General features: G+C 45.8%; 2 protein-coding genes across 7 annotated transcripts in view; one reads left to right on the top strand and one right to left on the bottom strand.

Moving 5' to 3' along the window:
- The first annotated feature begins 1615 nt into the window (after positions 1-1615).
- LOC134422332 (2-epi-5-epi-valiolone synthase-like) lies at positions 1616-8521 on the top strand. Its single transcript, XM_063164315.1, has 5 exons — positions 1616-1803; positions 4066-4699; positions 6068-6301; positions 6954-7206; positions 8382-8521. Exons 1-5 carry the CDS (start codon positions 1628-1630, stop codon positions 8519-8521), a joined length of 1437 nt encoding a protein of 478 aa, XP_063020385.1. The 5' UTR covers positions 1616-1627.
- A 5897-nt stretch (positions 8522-14418) lies between these two features.
- Positions 14419-19735, bottom strand: part of MITF (melanocyte inducing transcription factor) — a 99058-nt gene continuing 93741 nt past the window's right edge. For all 6 annotated transcript variants that reach the window (XM_063165006.1, XM_063165008.1, XM_063165009.1 and 3 more), the window contains one exon: positions 14419-18399. In XM_063165006.1, the coding sequence (XP_063021076.1) occupies positions 17998-18399 (402 nt within the window). In that variant the 3' untranslated portion in view covers positions 14419-17997. The remainder of the gene's footprint in view (positions 18400-19735) is intronic.

Here is a 19735-nt window from a genome sequence, read left to right as displayed (position 1 = left end):
CAAGACTGAACCTCAGATTATCTACAAGGGGTCCTTAGCCACAAGGTCACCACTGCCGGGTACAGGGACAAATTGGAGTAACCAATGTAAATTTGTCAACTTCTCAAATGTAACAGAAGATATTTCAGTGTCCCCAGAATAGAAGAGGGAAGTGTAAATAGAAAATAAGTAAATGCACATGATGAAAGAGTAAAAGGAAAGCAAATAAAAGAAGACTCAATGCTGACTGTATTGTTATTAGTTAAAACAAATAAACAAGATGAAAAAGACAGACCTCCTGGCATACCTAAGATTGTTCTATTTTATGATTTAGTAAACAACAAACTGCATTAGAATTGCAGTTCCTGCTGAAAGCAATAAAAATTGTATTTAGATTGGGAGTTAAAATTTCGGACAAGTATTTGGTAAACAGGCTACAAGCTTTAGTGTGCCATCTGAAGGGCACTAGCTTTAAGGTGACTTTGGGAAAGTTATTTCACTTCTGAGACTCTATTTTCTTCTTCTACAAAAGGGGTTAAACAGCCTGTCCTCTTTAAAAAGCACTTTGCCATCTGGAGATGAAGCCAGCAGTGAGGACTGGAGTCAGGAGTTAGGCACTTCTTGGAGCAGGGCTACATGGCTTTGGAGGTTTTTCTTGCAACTTTTTCCCAATATTAATTTTGAGATAGATGAGGGTTCCAAAGTGAGTTTGGCTGCAATTAAGCCTTCAAAGCAATGACACAGTGTTGTCCAATGGGTTCTTTAAGACTCATTTTTCCCTGCCTCTGCTTTTACATCTGATTTTGGTTTTCTTGATCTTTGTTTCTGAACAAGGACAGCTTTCAGAAACACGGCTGAGAAGGTGGCAAAGACAGGTTTGTGCCTTCAGGCACTGCTGGTGAAATCAAAGGAAGATCTTCCTGTGCTCAGCACACAGAGCTGTATGCCAAGGGAATACTTTGTGTGGCAACCTGAGCCTGGGGCCCTCCAAAAGCCCCAGCTGGAAGATCACATGGAAAAGTGAATTGTGCGTCCCCCAGTCACGTGGGGATCAAAACCCATCTCATGCCCCAAACAGCCCTTCAGGAGATAAATGCTCTCTGATAATTTTTTAAACCCACCATAAAAGCAAAAATATCTATTATATATGTAGTTTTGTTCCTCAATTCAAGAAAATCCCAGTAATGTGAACTCAAAAGAGGTTTAACCAGCTGGTATTGATCCCCACGCTTCTGCTCCTGTCTCACCCCATAAGAGCAGTATAGAGCTGCAGCCAGATCAGAGGCTCTGCTCAGCAAAGGAGGTTCCTGAATGGTGTGAAGAATCACACAAACTGCCTTTCATAACTTTAAATTTGCTGTAGGGCATCATGTTGGAAGTTAATATATGCACTTCTATTGTACATCTTAAGCATTATAAAACCAGCTGATTACACAACCCCATCCTGGTAGTCACACGTGTCTTCAAACATCCCTGCCACCCCTCACATGCATCCCAGATTAGGTAATCTCAGTTTTGTAATTAGGCTCTCACATGGAGACGAGACCTCCCCTCCTGATGCCTGGTCAACCTGGAGCCTTTAAAAAGCACCTCAAAGGCACCCAGTGATGGGAGATCTCTGGGTAGGGAGATTTCACCTTCTGGAAGCATGCTGGTGACAGAGGAGGCGTGTGCTGCAGCAGTCCCAGGAGCCACCGTGCCCCAGAAGCCCCAGCAGACAGATTTCCAGCTGGTAAGAGTCAAGAGCACATGGAGCCGCATCAAGAAAGGAGAAACCCTCTCCAACAATGATGAGGACGAGGTCACTCTCTCTGAGGCAACAATGTGAGTATAGGAAGGAGCCTGTGTTGTTCTGGCCAGCCAGACTGGGCAGTCTTCTTGGTGGGATGGAAAAACCGTCTTGAGTGCCATGGCGGCTTCAACCCGCAATGACAGAATTACAGAATAGTTCAGGCTGGAAGGGATCTTTGAAGGTCATCTAATCCAAACCCCTGAGATGGGCAGGGACACCTTCCACTAAACCAGGGTGCTCCAAGCCGCATCCAACCTGACCTATGCGTACAAACCTGGGAACATGTCTTGGGAACATGGGCAGTATGGCAGCACGGGCGGATGCAGTGCTCCTTGACATAGCTTGGAGTTACAGAGGGAATTTTATCAGCAGCCTCCATTTTTGTAGACAGGAATTTTCTTTAAACTTCTGAACAGCTTACGCAGGGACATCTGTGTGCTGCACTTGGGCTCATTTTCTCCATTTCTGTGAAAATTCAATCTGTGTGTGCGTAAAATCTCACGCCGAGGCATGGGAGACAGATGGGTTTATAGAGGTGGTTGCAGACAAATGAAATGGGTAGGTGGGAAAAATAAACTGTCACTGACAGGAGCAAAACCCTTAACACATCCCTCAAACTGCAGAAGTCACCTAATGCTGCTTCAGATAGAGCAAAGACAAAACTTTCCCCCAGGGATACACACAGCTCTCTGCTGATAGTATGTCTCCCCAGTTAATTATCTTTTAATTACAGCATACTCCTTCCACAAGCACATGGAGCTTCATTCACGATGCAGATCTTTTTTCATACAGTTCTCTTCTGCATGTCAAAAGTTTTCCAGCCCTTGTCATTCTCAGATTCTAATGGCACAAGTCTAATCCTTTTCTCAGCCAGGTCCAGAGGGACCTTCACCAGCACCAGCAGCGACCGCACACGAGCATCACCCAGGCAGAGCTGCAGCAGCTAGAGCAGAACTTTAGCAGACCCAAAACCAGCCTGATAGACCTCAGTCATAGAAGGATGAACCTAGGGCCCAAGAACACGCAGAAAACTCCTCAGCTGACATATGCTCCCACAAGGGCATGTTCAGCCCCAAATTCCCTGATTTTCATAGACCAGAGGGGTTGCAGTGGGTACTGGTTGTACCATCCAGCATCCAAAGATGATTCCACCAAATAATATTCCAAACCATCCTGTCTCTTAGAAGGTTCGCACATCAGAGATGAATGCACATGGAGTTAAGTACAGCTATAAGATAGTGCATTGAAATGTACACAACAATGCTTTTTCTGATACCATATTTGAAATTTTCTGGAAGGTGTAAATCCTCACTGGTTTTCTTTAACAGCTTTGGAGTTTAAGGGCTTAGAGACTTTAAGAGTTTAAAACTTAGAGACAATTTGGTAAAGAAAGAAGAGAAGCATCTATTTTGACCTCTAAGTGAATGTTCAGGCATGTGAAAAGAAATTGGGCATGTAGGGAAATCTGATTATCCAACGAATATCACAGAAACTCATTTTTTACCAAAATGCAGCTCAAAAAACAGCCTTACATAAAATACATCTGCCTTTTTTTTTTCTTTTCTGATTCCCAACTTGTTTTTTCCCTAGTTTGCCCATCCCACAGAAGGAAGGGGTTGTCAGACTGTGTTTTTCGTTAGTTTAGAGAGATAACTAATTTTGGCTTTTATTTACCCTTGAAAACTCCAATGTGGAATTGTTTCCCAACCCCCAGATCATTTTCTTTCCTTCTCCAGGAGCACTTCCTATTTCTATCACACCTATTTTGAGGTAGAGATCTGCTAGTTAAACTAAGGCATTGTAGAAACACTGGTCTGAATGGAGATGTGATGTGTGGCTGTGTATAGATAGACAGGAATAAATTAACTGCTACCATCTAGATACACCATCAGAGGATGCTTCTTCAATGAATGTGGAAAATTCTGGCAACCTCTTCTCTTCCCCACTCCCTTTCTGAAAGCTGAAATGATTGGGCTGGCTCAATCTTTATGGGTTTTCAACTTCTAGCATGAAAAACATGCCCCAGCCCTTCTGGACCGTATCTTTTTAATGTTATGTACGAAGTCAAACATTTAACTCTTGACTTAGACCTCAGAGAGCTTCTCCATGAACAAAATTGGTGAGCCCTGACACCCATGGAGGTGTCCCACCCTCACAACCCCGTGTTTCTGCAGTGCATGGGCAGGAGACCACATTCTTTATCTCCCAGGAATATCCTTAAATTAGCTCAGACATGCAAAGATCAAGCTAGGAATATATAGTGACTTCAAACCATGTTTTCTGATCCTTGCCAGAGGTGAGTGCATCTCCGAAGGTGGTATTTCCTGGATCGTTGAAGCTCCCATCTATTTTTGCTACAAAGTGGTAGAAACATACGACATCCTGGAGCCCTCTAACACCACTCTGCTCTGGGGCCACATCACTGATCCCCAGCAAACAGAGCCTGCCACAGCCAGCAAGAGGAAACTGAGACGCTTCATCGTCATAGACGAAGTCGTCGACAAACTTTACGGCTCCAAAGTCAGAGAATACTTCGAACGGAACAACGTCCAGCACAAAATCCTCGCCCTGCCCACTACCGAGGAAACAAAATCCATGGACTTGGTGTTGAACATCTTGCACGAGGTGCAGAGCTTCAGCCTGGACCGGCGCACGGAGCCCATCATCGCCATCGGCGGGGGCGTGTGCCTGGACATCGTGGGGCTCGCCGCGTCGCTCTACAGGAGACGCACCCCCTACATTCGGGTCCCCACCACCCTCCTCTCCTACGTGGATGCCAGCGTGGGGGCCAAGAACGGGGTGAACTTTCTGCAGTGTAAGAACAAGCTCGGAGGCTACACCCCGCCTGTGGCGAGTTTCCTGGACAGGTCCTTCCTCCAGAGCATCCCTCGGCGACACATCTCCAACGGCCTTGGGGAAATTTTAAAGGTATGAACTTTTGCAGCTGCAGTATTCAAAATTGAAAAGTCATACAATGGTTTGGGTTGGAAGGGACCTTTGGAGGTCTGACTCCCCTGTGATAAGCGGGGATACCTTTCACTCAGTCAGGTTGCTCAAAGCCTCATGCAACATGTTCTTGTATGTTTCCAGGAATGGGGCATCTACCAGTCTCTGGAAAACTCATTCCAGGGTTTCACTATCCCCATTGTAAAAAATTTCTTCCTCACAACTAGCCTGAATCTATCTTCCAGTTTAAACCACTATCCTTGTTCTAGCATAACAGGCCCTACTAAAAAGTCTGTCCTCATCTTTCTCTCCCCTCTTAAGTATTGGAAAGTAAAATGTCAGCAGCATCCATGGCATCGTATAAACAACTTAGAGGAATAAAGGTGGGCCATCAAGGGTGCATGAGGACTTTTAATTCTCATTGAGTCTATATATAGTTTTTTTACAGCTGCTAAATTTGTTAGAACATCCCTTACACTCAATGTCCAGTGGTAACCCTGTGGAGCAAACTCCAAAACTCACAGCCAGAAACAGCAAACACTCACAGGAGACACAGCAAAACCAGGGAAGAAAAGCCTCATCTTTCCATTGAGGCTGATCCATAGCACTCTGTAATGAACTCCTGGCAGAGAATCTGAGGCTCATTATGCTGGGGATTAATAATCTGCAAGATCATTTGCACCTACCTCAGTGGGTATGTCGAGTGTGGTCAATCAATCTCCTGCGAGGCAAATTCTACTTCTAAAATTACCTGGAAAGTGCTCAGTAAATTGCTTTATGTCTGGAGAGCTTTGGAAACTTTTGATAAAGCAGAGTTCAAGCAATTAAAGTGTATTAGAGATGAGTTCATCAACAGCAATTTTCAGTGCTTGCACAATGAGAAATCCCCAGGATATCTGGAGGTTTCTGGCAGGCACTGTGAAACCCTCTGGTCACCATTCCCCACTGCAGGGGTGGGGCTAATGCATGAGTCAGAAAGGGAAAAATATGTACTTCTTACAAGGACATCACTTCTAAACCCTCATATTCTCAATACTGCGTTTTCCCTCTTTCCATTGCCCTAAGAGCAACTCCAAGGTGGTGGTCCCCACCACCCAGTTCCTGTCCTGGCGATGGCCACCTTCTACTCCCAAGTTTCCTTCCAGGCACAGAAATAACCAAAGCTCATTACAAACCAGCTGCTGGGCTATGGGAGCACGTAGCAAGCCCCCAGCATAGGCAGAGCTGCCCAGCAGCAGGGGAACTAGTGTATAACATGTTATTGCAGTCCAATCTACTGAAACGCTCAAGTTTCCAACAGCACATACAAATATCAGACAATTATCGTTAATTATCTCTTCTTTGTCCCAGATGGCCCTCATGAAACACAAAGGGCTGTTTTACCTGCTCAAGAACCATGGAAAATACCTACTGGACACCAAGTTCCAGTCCTGCAACAGCTTTGCTCACCATGGGGATGCTGCACTGCAGACTACCAGGATTGCCATTGAAACCATGCTGGAAGAGCTGGCTCCCAATCTCTGGGAGGATGACCTGGACAGACTGGTTGATTTTGGCCACCTTATTAGCCCAGAGCTGGAAATGGTGAGTGACAGACTTTATATTGCAATATCCACTTCAAAGATGAAAGAAAAAAATCAATAGGCTGCATGAAAAACCTTGTGAAAAGGAGTTGAGATAAAGTCCAGATTTGCACATGCTAGGTCACCCAACACACCATATCAAAGGGACTCCTTCTCCTGCCCAATTTCCCCCACAACTCCACCCATTTCCAATTCAGACCTTGATCCAGTTGTTTCTTCTTACTGGGCACTTACTGAAGCTCAAAGAAAACCAGATTGCAGTGAAGCCACTGGAAATCACCAACATGAGCTGTAACAGCACAAAGCCATGAAGGCCATAGCCCGTATTGCTGGGGAGAAATTGCCATTGAGGAATGAGGGGGGACACCTACATCTTATCCAATATCCAGAGCCCATCCCTCCATCTCATGGCACTCTATCAGTGATTTAGATGGGAGGAGAACGAGATCCTAGATCCCTATGGGAGATTTTTGCTGTGATTAATCATGCGCAAAATGGATCATCCTAGCAACCCATAAATCACAAGACGCCAACATCCAGCAACCGCAGTGAGTCAAATGTCAATTTTTAGGGACACTTTTAGCAATACACCCCACTTGTTTCCCATTTGCCACCCCAAACCCATTGTGCCACCCACCTTTGCTGTTCTGCAGAGGGTTCTGCCGTCACTGATGCACGGGGAAGCTGTGAACGTCGACATGGCCTTCATGACGTACGTGGCCCACGCGCGCGGGCTGCTGGCCGCCGAGGACAAGGAGCAGATCCTGCAGTGCATGCGGGGCCTGGAGCTGCCGGTCTGGCACAGCGGCTGCAGCTGGGCCCTCATCCAGAGAGCCCTGCGGGAGCGCCTCAAGCACAGTGGGGGACAGCTCCGGATGCCCCTGCCCACAGGCCTCGGCGTGGCAGGTACAGCCTGAGGGACACCGAGGAGCCCCCAAGGGGACACAACCAATTCATTTTGCAAAGGGCAATGCAGTGCTCTGCTCACCAGTCTCTGAGGGACCCCAGGAAGCCTCTGAGGGGACTTGGCACCCCAAAGGGACACTTGACCAATTTATTTTGCAAAGGGAAATACAGTGCTCTGCCCACCGGTCTCACGGTCTGAAGGACCCCAGGGAGCTCCCCGAGGGGACTTGGCCCCCTAAGGGGCCACTTAACCAATTCATTTTGCAAAGGGAAATGCAGTGCTCTGCCCACCAGCCTCAGCATGGCAGGTACAGCCTGAGGGACCTCAGGGAGCCCCCATGAGGGGGCACTTGGCGGGCAGTGACAGCCTGGGAAATGAGCTCTGTGGTTTGCAGCTGTGCATTTCTTGCACTCTTTTGTATCTTGGTAAACCCATCGAGAGACAGGATCCCTCCTATGTACAAGCCCCAGAACTCTGTTAAGGACTGAAGTCTAATTAATTAATTGCATTATGATTAACCAATTCATTTTGCAAAGGGAAATACCGTGCTCTGCCCACAGGCCTCGGCATAGCAGGTACGGCCTGAGGGACCCTGGGGAGACCTCTGAGGGGACACAACCAATTCATTTGGCAAAGGGAAATGCACTGCTCTGCCTACTCAGAGGGTCCCCTCAGAGGGGACAGACCCCAGAAATCCTCTATTAAGGACTGAGGTCTAAATAATTGCATTATGATAAACCAATTCATTTTGCAAAGGGCAATGCAGTGCTCTGACAGAAAAATCAGCAAGGGGAAAAGAGAAAAACAATTCTTCTGTTATACTTGAAAATATTTGTTAAATATCCTCGGCAAAAGGAATTTAATTTTCTACTGTGCCTAGAAATAATATTTGCAAACTAAATAATATCTGTTCAATATCAGGGATGAAATACTCATAAGATTTAAAAATAAAAGCTAACCAACCCCTAACACGGAAGCAATGCATGGTACCAGGTGCCATGGTACCAGGTTGTGATCTCTGCTATCTCTTTCCTTTTCACACCATTTTCGTGAAGCTCAGTCTCCACACACAAGACAAAAGGCTCCCACAAACTGGAGTGACAGTCATAGTCAGTGTGTGCAGGCAGGAAAAACTCCTCTGGATGTCCTATTAACCACAACTCTTATTTTCCAGACATATTCAATGACACCAGTGAAGAGACCCTGGAAAGAGCATACGAGCTGTGGGTCAAGGACTGCAAGATGGGGCTGGAAGAAGAGCTGCAAGCCCAAGGTGACAGTCCTGCCCCAAGCCTGAGCTGTGTGCCATTGTAAGGCAGTGGGCAGAACTGAATTTTGAACAAGATAAATCCAGAAGCACCTGTGACACTGCATACATTCCAAAGCGGTGTGGAACAGCATAATATTGGCATCTGTTGTGATTTGCCTTTTTCAATTGCTTTGTTTGAAAGGGAATCTATTATTGCTGAAGGAGTGATTGTTCACAAGTGAAACCACAGAGCGCCAGTAGTGTAGTTCATAGAAAATGATCTTCCTTCAGTGTCCAGGATTATTCATTTAGTTAATCCAAGCTGGTAACTGCCATGGCCCTTGCCACTGGTGTCCCACCATTGCTTGTGCTTGGTCCCCTTACACAAGCAGGTGTAGCTGGTTCATAGACCATGGTATGGCACCATGCAAAATTCCTATGCTATATAAAACATTTCAAGTAGGTTACCACCTTCACTGGTCATTCTTTTCTTCTTGTTTTCTCTCACTCAAAAGATCAAAACAGCTCATCTGCCAGCCTTTGCACCCAGTCTGAGGGAATGATACACTCTGATTAGAGGCACCATCACAAGTCATAGATCAGTAAATATTGCTGCTGTGGAGCACAGGGGGACGGTCTCCTAGCAGTGTCAGTCTACTGTCTTGGGACTCTCAGCTACTGAGGACATGCTGGCAAATCTCCTCTTGCTGCCCAAATGTTTGTGGTGGTTTCACTTTGTAACCCCTGCAAGCCAGGGGGGTGACAAACAGGGCACAGTTTGCAGCACTGCTGCCTAAAAACAAAGCTGAGCTCCTGGCAATACTGCAGAACCCCCTGGTGTCCCCACATCTGCCACAGGTCTCCTCCTGCCTGCCAGACCCTGGCTCCTTTCCCATCTCAGCCTTTTCTGGTTAGATAGGGCCAGCTGGGGGAAATCAAGAGAAATTAGAGGACTCCAAGCAAGTTCATCATCTTCAAGCAGCTTCACTGTCATGTCTCAGGATCCTGGCAGACAGACTCTGAGCAGATTATATAATGGATGCTGATGGTGAAAAATGTAAAAGTAATGTCATCCTTCTCCCTGGAGGTCCAATCAAAGGAATTGCAATCAACAAACAGTCTTTGAATTATTTACAACATTATTTGTTTTTTCCTCTGGTGTTTTTGTCCCACACCAGTTTGTGCTGATGTGCTGGCTTCTGTTTTGCTGAAGTAATAAAAGCTACTAAAATTGAAAAACTTTTGAACTAATGATTGCATTGCTGCCCACAGTGTGTGCCTGAGTACTTTTACTCGAGCCTGAGAGACACAGACTGGAGAAGTGTGGTATAGAGCTGACACAATAAATCCCTTTTCCTCTTGAACCTGGAGAAGAGGTGCTTAAAACTACACAGAAAGCCCTGCTCAGCCTTCTCCAGAGCAGTGCATCTCTCCAGTTTCAGGACAGGCTTTCACACAGATGGTACTAGCTTACCAAGGAGCTTTAGAATACATCCTCAGAGCCACATCTTCTCAAAAATAAACCCATAATTCCCAGAGTTAAATAAGCTGGGGCTAAGGATATCAGTGAACTTGTCTCCCTTTTCTAGACCATCAAACACAGGCTCATTCAGTGGGTTTCTGACAGCAACCACTGTGTGGGGAGAGCATCCCTGCTTCTCTCAGGGATCTACCAGCACCACCAGCTCTGCTGGAACAGACAGGAGAGCAGATGAGGGCCCGTGAGTGTCTGAAGGAGGGAGCCAGAGGATGGAGCAGGCTCTGCTCAGTGGTGCCCAGCAACAGGACAAGAGGACACAGGTAGAAACTGACGCAGAGAAAGTTCCACCTGAACTTGAGGAAGAACTTTGTTGTGCAGTGACTGTGCACTGGAACAGACTGTCCAAAGAGGGTGTGGTGTCCCCCTCACTGGGGGTATTACAGAAATGTCTGGGCACAATCCTGTGCTCTGGGATGACCCTGATCAAGCAGGGAGGTTGGACGAGATGATGTACTGCGATCTCTTCCAATCTGAAATATTCTGTGACCCCAACTTTTTGGGAGCATGAGAGAGCCTCAGGAACAGCACTCTGAGGGGCAAAGGTGCTGAGAGCCATTTAATGCTGTGCTTACAATGATCATCTGGTCTCCTCCTCCTGCTCTCCAGCAGCTGTGTGGGCCATTTTTCACACCAGATAACCTAGAAATGAATGAAGCACAGGATTATCCCCTGCCCAAGTCAGTGTCCTGCAGCACAGTGTCCTGCTCCCATCTACCTGTGTGGAGGAGGTACAATACAAACATTAACTTGAGTTATTTTAAATGTCCAGGGAGAGACTCTCAGGAGCCCAGAGGCATTTGGAACTCCATTTCCAGGGAAAGCTAAGGTGCAGCTTAGCAGGGTTGAGGTGAACTGAACTAAAAAGAGTCACCAAAAAAAGCCCATTAAAAGCCCAGCATCCAGGACCAATGTGTTACTGGTGACAGTGACCTGGCTGTGGGTCACCTGCCAGCCATTCCCCCATGTTGGCTTTGCCTCTGCCTTCAGAAGCCAGTGGTTGTGTCTGTGACAACACATCCAAGGAGCTGAAGCACAATTAGGACTGAAAAGTGAACACATGATTATTATTTTTTTTTTACCCTCCCTTCTGCTGTGGGTGACAGAACACAATCAGCCCCTGACGTGCTTGGTTGCTTGGTAGCAGACAGGCACATTTTTAATTATATATTAAAATATGCTAAAGAACATAAAACGGCTGCGTGACTAATATGTGTGTATCAAGAAAGGCACATGACAGCAGCAAAATTGCTTCAGTGTCTGATAAAAAGTGCCTTTGCCAGGCTTGTCATCAAAAGATCAAGGGAAAGGGGTGGAAAGTATTATTAATAAAACAGTGACTTTTTAAAATACCCCTCATTGTTTGAGGGGCATTTTTTTTAATGTCTAGCATGAATTTAATTCTTTTCCATTTATTCAGCATTGATTTAGTTCCTGGTTTTTCAAACAGAACTAATATATTAGACTCAAGATCTCTGCTTATTCTCTTATGATGCATTACTCCAAAGAGAAAAACAAAGTCCCAGCTGGGTCCTTGCAGTGCAAGTTCTTCATGGATCTGTTTGAACAAAATTACCTTAGTGGTCAGAGAATAAGAAGTTATTTTATTATTTACAAGTGCTGAAATAATTCCTTTTGCAACAACCTGCTCTATAAACTGCTTTTCAGCAGGGAAAAAAGAAGAGGAATATTAATAAAGTCCCAACCCAAACCAGTCTATGATTCTGTGGTTCTGGAATGCATAAAGGAGTATCTAAGCAGCAATCACTCATGCCCAGTGAACAGCAGCATTCAGTGCACTCACTGTAAAATGAGGATCAGACAAAAGGTCTTGAAAACATTAAAAGATTTTGACTAAATGTATTTGAAGTGGCTAAAGGAACAGTGCTGAACACAAGAGCAATGCCCCGTTCCTCATACAACCCCTGCTCCCCCGCTGTGTGCCTGCCCGCCTGGAGCCGATAGCCCTGGTGTGAATTACACGCTGCACTCGCAGAGAACAATCTGCAAACGGCATCAGGGAATCACAGCTCGCCTTGGAGCAGGGGATTTGCCAGGATGGAGCGCAGGAATCCACCCGGTGGATCTGTGCTGGGAAGGACACAGCCCCACAAGAGTGTGCTGTTCCCCCTCTTTTAATCCAAGCCTAACTCCTGCTGCAGCCACCGGCACACGGGAGGAAAGCCAGAGGGAGCAGGGAGCTCTGGAGAGGCGCTGCTCAACAGCAAGGGAGCAGGCAAAGTGAGCAGGAGCAGAGTCCACAGAGCTGTGCGCCCATCCACCAAACCCTGCTCTGAGGCAGCATCCTAAATATGGACATCAATCCCATGGTGACATTTATATCTATATATAACTCTCTATATATGTAGATATATAAAAGAACAATCAATATTTACATACATTGCACATAAATATTGCATATAAATATTTTTATGCCATGGCCCTTCCTGCTGACCATAGCAGCCTTCTCCTTTCCTTGCACAGCTCTTGGACAGCACTAACACAAAGGGGTCTGTCACAGGAACCATCACTTCCCTCTGATTCCAGAGCACAGCCCCTGTAAGAGCATCACTCCCAGAAACTGAGCTGGAAAAGGAGCAGTTTCAAGGAAGGGTGAAGCTCAGGTCACAGGCAAAGACAATGGTGTTGCTCAGCGCACACACATTTGCCTTGTGAGCCAGCATCCTGTCAAGCCTCATTGGTTTTAATAACTCAGGAACACTTTTCCAAGCCATTCCCCTGCAATTTTTAAACAACATTCCCCTGAAATTTTAAATGTATTTCAAAAGAGCTGGAGCAACAGTGTAGGACAACTTTCAGTGCTGGGAACCACCCCCAGACGTTAGAGCAGAAGGAGCCTGCACTGCTGAACCCACTGAGGCAGAGCCATCACCACCTCCCTCCTGGCATCAGGAGCTGCTGGGCTCCCAGGTGTCCTGGAAAGGAAAGCACAATGAGGTGACACGGTGGCAGTGTCCTGCTGTGCCACCACACCACACAGCTGAGCCCTTCAGCATCCTCCAGCCTGGACATGGAGATTCTCAGTGAAAGAGACCACACCAGGCACAGCTGGACTTACTCTTAAAATCCACTTTCTTACCCTGTGCTGAATTTTTCAGGCTTGTCCAACACAACTGAAAAGGCTTCTAAGCAGAGCTGCCACCAACTCTTTACTGACATAGATCAAGTGCCAATATCCCCATGATGGGTGTTCTTCCCTCCTCCTCCTGGGTTCTCCAACCCAGCCAAAACCTTGAGGTGCTGCCACCCACAGCAAGAAATTCACTCCAAGCTCATGACAAAAAAACCCAACTGACCACCAAAAGCAAAGTCTAAATACATACAAGAACTCACACTTAAAATAGCAATTACATCCTAGGCTGCTAATAAATAGATTTTCTAATGCAGCACTACTACAATCTAATACTATGCTTAATTTCTAAAGAAACTACGTTACAAAACCTGCTGGAAACACTCACAAGCTTTTACTCAATATCTTCTATGAAGGAGTGGACTGTTCAGCTGTAGTTCTAGTAGAGTCAGGCTTTTTTTGCTGGGTTGGTTTTTAAATTGAGGGAGTAATTTTTAATCCCAATGAATCAGGTATTTTCTACTCTAATAGGTATCAGACTTTCAGGACACTCCTCAAATTCAGTACCCCTGTTTACACTCAGGGCTCAAGCCCCCGAGACAACACTCAGTAACCTCCAATGCTGCTGCAGCAAAGTTCACAGAGAGCAGGAACTCAATGCTTGAGCACAGGAAGCAAAAGGCTGTTGAAGAACAGGACCAGAAGGGATGAGAGCAACAGAGACAGGAGAAATAATGAAGATGGGAAGACACAAGACTGCAGCTGTTTCCTCACCATCAGAACCAGGAGCAGCTGTTTGCATGTTGGCTGAGGTTTGGGAGGAGCAAGCAGAGAGGGGATGGGGATCCTACAATGCACAGCTGGAGAAGGGGTGAGGTTCTCCTGTGCAGCACTGCTGGGCACAGGTGACTTTGCAGGAGTGACAGCAAGGCAAAGGGGGGCAGGTACCCCAAGGCCTCACAGAGCCCATGACCTCACACCTGATGAGCTCCAAGGGGCAGGGAGGGAGGAAAATGACATGAGCCCATGGCAGGAGGTGTTAAACAAAACCCACCTGTTTTATTCCTTACTCTGGACCACAGGCTCTGGTTCTTTCCACTTTGGCAGGTACTTGCAAAGCCCAGGTGGGGTCTGGTCTGCAGCTTCATTCCCGTGTGTGACTGCCACAAACACAACTGGACAGCTCTGGTGGAACCAAGGATGCCAACTAACACCAGGTCAGGGACATGGACACATCCATGGCCAAGTCACAGACACAGAAGCACTGCAGGGACTTCAGATGCACAGGAAAAACAAGATCCACTCACATGGAAAACGAGGGACTTACACAGATGTATGTGAAAAACCAAATGCTTTAATCCATCTATCAAGAACAACAGTTCAAATTATTTCATTGGATACATTAATATTGATCCATAATTTACAGTGCTATGGACCATACACAAATTATTGCTGCAGTCAACAGCAGATGAATATCAACATTACAGTACCAAGCATCATAGCAAGAGGCAGTAATTAATGTCACTTTTTTCAAGAAATATAGGTATTTATACTATTATCAACATCAGCTTCCCCCCCAGTGCATTTTATGTCAAACAACATAAATGTAAGTGCATTATTTTGTGCTTTGTGCTTTCCTTATGTACCTTCTTTTTGCTTTTACAGGTTGTAAGAGTTAAATATTGCTTTATAGGCCAAAAGCAGTAAGGAAGAACTTTCCATGGTACTCTGCACATCCCTGCCTGTTGCATGGCTTTGGCAAAGTGAGAATTGGTCATTTCCCCACCCACCTGCTCAGGGAAGCCATCGCTGCCCAGCGTCACACACGTCACTGTCACCAGACTGGGCAGCAACTTCTGTCCATCTCACTCCACCCAGCCCATGCCAAACCATTCCTGTGACTGCTGCCCCTGTCCCCTGCCACCAACCCCTCCAAAATGTCACAGCCACACCCTCCATCACGCTCAAACGGGCAAAGGCACCTCCCATTAGCACCCACTGAGGGTCTGTGTCTCCTAGAGGTGTCCCCACTGCAGTGTCACCATTCCAAGGGTGGGCAGGCTCAGAGGAAGGCTGTAACCCATGGAAACACAGGGGGAAGAGTGAGCAGGGCATGGCCAAGTCATGTGTTACCCCAGAAAACACAAGGTATGGGGAGCACACAACACAGCTGCTGCAGCCACAGAGACTTCTGCCAGGGAATCCAGCTCCTGATGGAATGGCTGGCCTTGAATCCTAACTCACCTCCACATGGCCAAAAATGAGAAGTCAGCGAGTACCAGTGGTTTCACATAAGCTTGAAAAATATTCATATACCACAGTCTAGACTTGAATTTCTGAATGCCCAGGGCAGGCACCAAACCAAAAGCCTCATTCAATACATTCAGTGGTTCTCAGTTACTACACTCCAGCATGCACACCCTGATTTGTTGTACCAACACTGCAGAGCTGCCCCATTCTTTGGGGAAGGGCAACACAGCCCTGTGTTACAGCTACAACCGTTTTTTACACATTTTCCTACCAGTCACCCCAGCCAAACAGCAGCACCAGAAGCCTGTACCCTCACACTTGACTCAGAGCTATGGCACAGCTGCCTTGCAGGGACTGGGGGCATTTCCTGCCCCAGGACCATGGTGACCACAGCACATCCTGCAGCCTCCTGGGTCCTGCCTGGGCCAGAGCTTCTCTACCCTAGGAAAGACACATTCCCAAAAGCTGTGAGGGCTGAGGGGGAGAGGCATTATTACAACCCAACTCCAGCTCCTCCTTCAAGAACTACAAAAGAAAAGAAAAAAAGCCACAACCCCGTGGTTGCATCAACGCTAACACATCGCTGGCGGCTCAAGCGGGAAGGGAGGGCTGGACACAGCCACGGGAACAGTGACAGGAACACAGAGCCCGAGTTCCACAGCCCTGCAGAGCCCAGGCCCCTGGGGACACCAGGCAGGGGACAGCAGGAGCCCTTGCCCCCACTCCATTGCAGGGAATCCTCCTGGGGAAATATCTGTGAGAGGGCTCAGCGCTGTGGAAACTCCCATCACTACCCCCAGCCACCCCATCCTAACCCAGTTCACATTTGGTTTCTGAACACCACCTGCTGAGCCCAAGGTTTCCTGGGAAAGCTGGCCAAATTGGCACTCAGGTTACTCACCGTTGCACCCATCCTATGTAATTTCCAGTGTAGCACAAAGGAGAAAGGGAAGCTCTGGTTTTCTATCCATAGGCACCATGCTACACCTCAAGGCCCTACACACCACCACCCCAAAGCTCTGTCTACGCCACACTTCAGTCAGTGCTAGTCGAGGAAGACTACAACTAGAGTTTAAGGCACTTCATTCTGAACGAGCCACGCCTGCCAGTCGGCTGTAGGCTGCCGTGGAGAACTCCATTCCCTCGAACACCACCTGTCTGTCACCTCCATGGAACACCTAGGCTGGATATAATACAAGGAAAACTACCGTTATTGCATAGGACTACACTTGAGTAGATAATGCACCAAACTACTTTTACAACATGGTTGCATGTTAAAAATTAATAACATTGTTATCAAGTAACAGTTATTTGCAGATACAGTAATTTACTCTTTTTTTTTGTTGTTTTTTTTTTTCTCTTATGTCAGCCCCAGTGCTGAAATAGAACACGAATTGCTCTAACGGGTATATTAACTACATAGTTATGTTTCCAAGCATATTACTACTTTGTTTCTGTATCACTAAAAATAAATATGTAAGTTCAGTTTCTCTACAGAGTTGTTTTATTACCTAATCTAAATTTTTACTCTACCTTAAATGCGTTTAAAAACATTTTCAAAGTGAGACTGTAATATACAAAATATTCTCAAAATCTCTCTTAAAACACAGAACCCTGCATAAAAGCTTCCTTTCAAGTGTTTACAAAGAACGCAGAAAACTTCCAATGAGTTTTAAAAATGTCAAAAAATCGCTGCAATATTAAGAGGCAAAAATCTTACAAATGAAATACAAATAAATTTAAAACAAAAAGTTGAGGATAACTAAGGAATCCATGCAAATCAAAATAAACTGTACAATGCAATAAAAAAAAGAAGCCAATTAGATATGTACAACATAATGTGCCCAGCTATAATATGCATAATTTTTTTTGTCCAAAGAGTGTATCCCAACTTACAGTGCTCCTGCTTGCTTTGCCATTGGCAAAGCCACCCATGTGTGTCACAAAACAAAAAAAAATTTAAGAGGAAAAACTTGAACCATGATCAAAAGGAAAACCCAAATCAGCTCAGAGTAAAATTAAACAACACTCTGAGACACTCACATCTCCCTGCAGTTTCAGCAACAGCATTTTATATCACAATCAACACAATTAGGATGTCTTAACACTTGGGTTTAGTTTCTTTTCTGAGTGAAGTCAGGTGGGTATTTTCCCTAAACACTTGTCATGTAAGACCAACATTTGAGGGACACTGTATCTTTAAGGCAGCACTATTCAATTAATACAATTACAAATTGGACTTTTGTTGTTGTTGTTGTTTCTTTACATTCTTAAACTTTACATTTTGTTTCCAAGTAAATAGGTTGCATTTACAATCCTACAATTGCCCCCTCCCCCCCAGTAGAAACAGACTCTTCATCTGTAATTCTATTGCTTTGAGTAGATTTGACCAGTTCAAAGTTCTTGGCGAATCCAGTTCACAGATTCTGTACATATGCTGTACAATATTTTGGAGGCATTGGTAGTTTTAAAATAGAATATACAAGTTTCTTCACAAAAAATTCTAAAAAAAATTCTATATATATAATATATACACACACGCACACACACTGATGAAGCACGAGGGGGGAAAAAAAAAATCAAAAAAATTCTACAAAAGGGTAAATTATTTCATCTACTGATCAAAGAACCCAAGCAGTTTCTGAAAGCTGTGCCAACAGGTGCTAACAGGCATGGTCAGTGTCCTCCATGCTCACGCTGCTCCGCCTGCTACTCGTCTTGGAGGCCCCAGGAGACACGGAGGAGAGCAGGGGGTCAGTCACTCCCACGGGGGACAGCGTATCGTCCATCAGGATGTCCTCCAGCTTGGATCCCATTTTGGCAGGAACTCCGTAGGTGCCGGCTGGTTCAGTCACGTTGCCCAGGTTGTCGCTGAAGGTGATGGTGCCGTCAGTGAGGTCCAGCGTGGTGGTGCAGGACAGGTCTGTGTGGTGTGGCATCATCTCCTGGGTGCAGTTGTCCAGCACGGGCTCCTGTTTGATGACCCTGTTGACCATGTCAGGGGAGCAAAGGCCTGTGGATGGGACAAGGGACAGTCCGTGTGCCCGGGCCTGCATCTCAAGCTCCTGTGAAGGAGAATAAGGGGCAAATTTAAAGAAAATCTGGAAATAAAATCTGTCGTCTTATGCTCGTCTCACAGCTTCCAGTTTCCTTCTCCTGTACACATTTCCTGCCTTTCCCATAGTGACAAGGGCTTGTACCTTGCACACTCCAGCCCTGCAGATTTTCACCTGAACAGCAGAGTCTTGAAGAGGTGGGTGAACACCATCCCACACAGGCCCTTCACACTCCTCCTCAGCACCTAGACCAGAGCCAAAACCCAGAGCCCTGCAGCACAGACATGTTCCCCTCAGGCTTCTTCTCAAACCAGTGCCAGGATAGGCAGGTTTGGCATCAGGTATGGTGAGGAAAACATTTAAAAATAGGGGGAAAAAAAAAGAACTAGCAAAAGCATGTGTTTTTAGTAATTTTTAAAAAGTCATATGTGAAGGCACAGCATGTCTATGTGATCCTTATCAATCCGGTTAAGATTCTGGAAGGGACACTTCTCACTCTACAAGTCTGGCAGAACTGGAAGAGGTCAATCAAAACTGAGCAACAACACTATTCCTGTGCAGAAAAATCACAAGGAAGTCACAGGAAGGTTTCAGACTTCACACAGAGCCAGGATTCTTCAAATTTCCATGAAAAGTTTAAATCCCACCTTCACATTTAATCATACAGAAATGCTCTCTCACAAATATATCAGCAAAAGAGACGTTTTGCTTCTACTTCTGCATTCTCTGCTGTGATTGTGCTGTTTCTGGATATTCCTGTCACTGAAGCTGATTATTACCCTTTTCCATCATTCCAGGCTAAAACAGGCTTGTAATGGCACACTGCAAGATCAGAGGAGAAGGTGGAATGAGCAAGCACTTCTTCCATCAGCTAATGTGCCAGAACCACAAGTTTCTTATTTCATGATTAATCAAAATCAACACAGAAAGGAAAATACACACTTGAGGTTATTTGCTGCCAGATGTATTGTTATTCAAGGGTCTGGGTTTTATTGTATTTTGATTGAAGGAGCCAGAGCAGATGGGCAATACAAAGCAAGATGAAAGATGTTTAAGAAGTGATCTCACTTAGCTTCAAAACACCACTGCTTGATGCTGCTCTGCAGAAAGCTTGTGTGTTTTTATCATCTCATTCTAGCAGCAGATTGCTCAACCAAGTACAAAACTGTGCTGAGGCTCAACTTGACCTGTTCTATTTTAAAGCTGTTTACTTCCACACTTGACTCTCAGGTATTTGCAGCTTCATTATCTCCCTGGTGGATTATCTGGGGTGCTGAGGGGTCTCCTGGCAGGCTGCAGCTGCATGCAGAGCTCAGCTGGTCGTGCTGCAGGGGAGCAGCAACAC

The sequence above is a fragment of the Melospiza melodia genome, chromosome 10 (assembly GCF_035770615.1).
Source record: "Melospiza melodia melodia isolate bMelMel2 chromosome 10, bMelMel2.pri, whole genome shotgun sequence".
In the NCBI taxonomy this organism is placed as follows: domain Eukaryota; kingdom Metazoa; phylum Chordata; class Aves; order Passeriformes; family Passerellidae; genus Melospiza; species Melospiza melodia.
Note: the sequence above shows the minus strand (reverse complement) of the source record. Positions and strands in the feature narration are given on the sequence as shown.

Bases quoted from the DNA above. Each gene is read 5' to 3' on its own strand.
- LOC134422332 (XM_063164315.1), top strand. From the start codon at position 1,628: ATGCTGGTGACAGAGGAGGCGTGTGCTGCAGCAGTCCCAGGAGCCACC. The intron at 1,804-4,065 runs GTGAGTATAGGA...GATCCTTGCCAG, and splicing joins ACTCTCTCTGAGGCAACAAT to AGGTGAGTGCATCTCCGAAG. The intron at 4,700-6,067 runs GTATGAACTTTT...TCTTTGTCCCAG, and splicing joins GCCTTGGGGAAATTTTAAAG to ATGGCCCTCATGAAACACAA.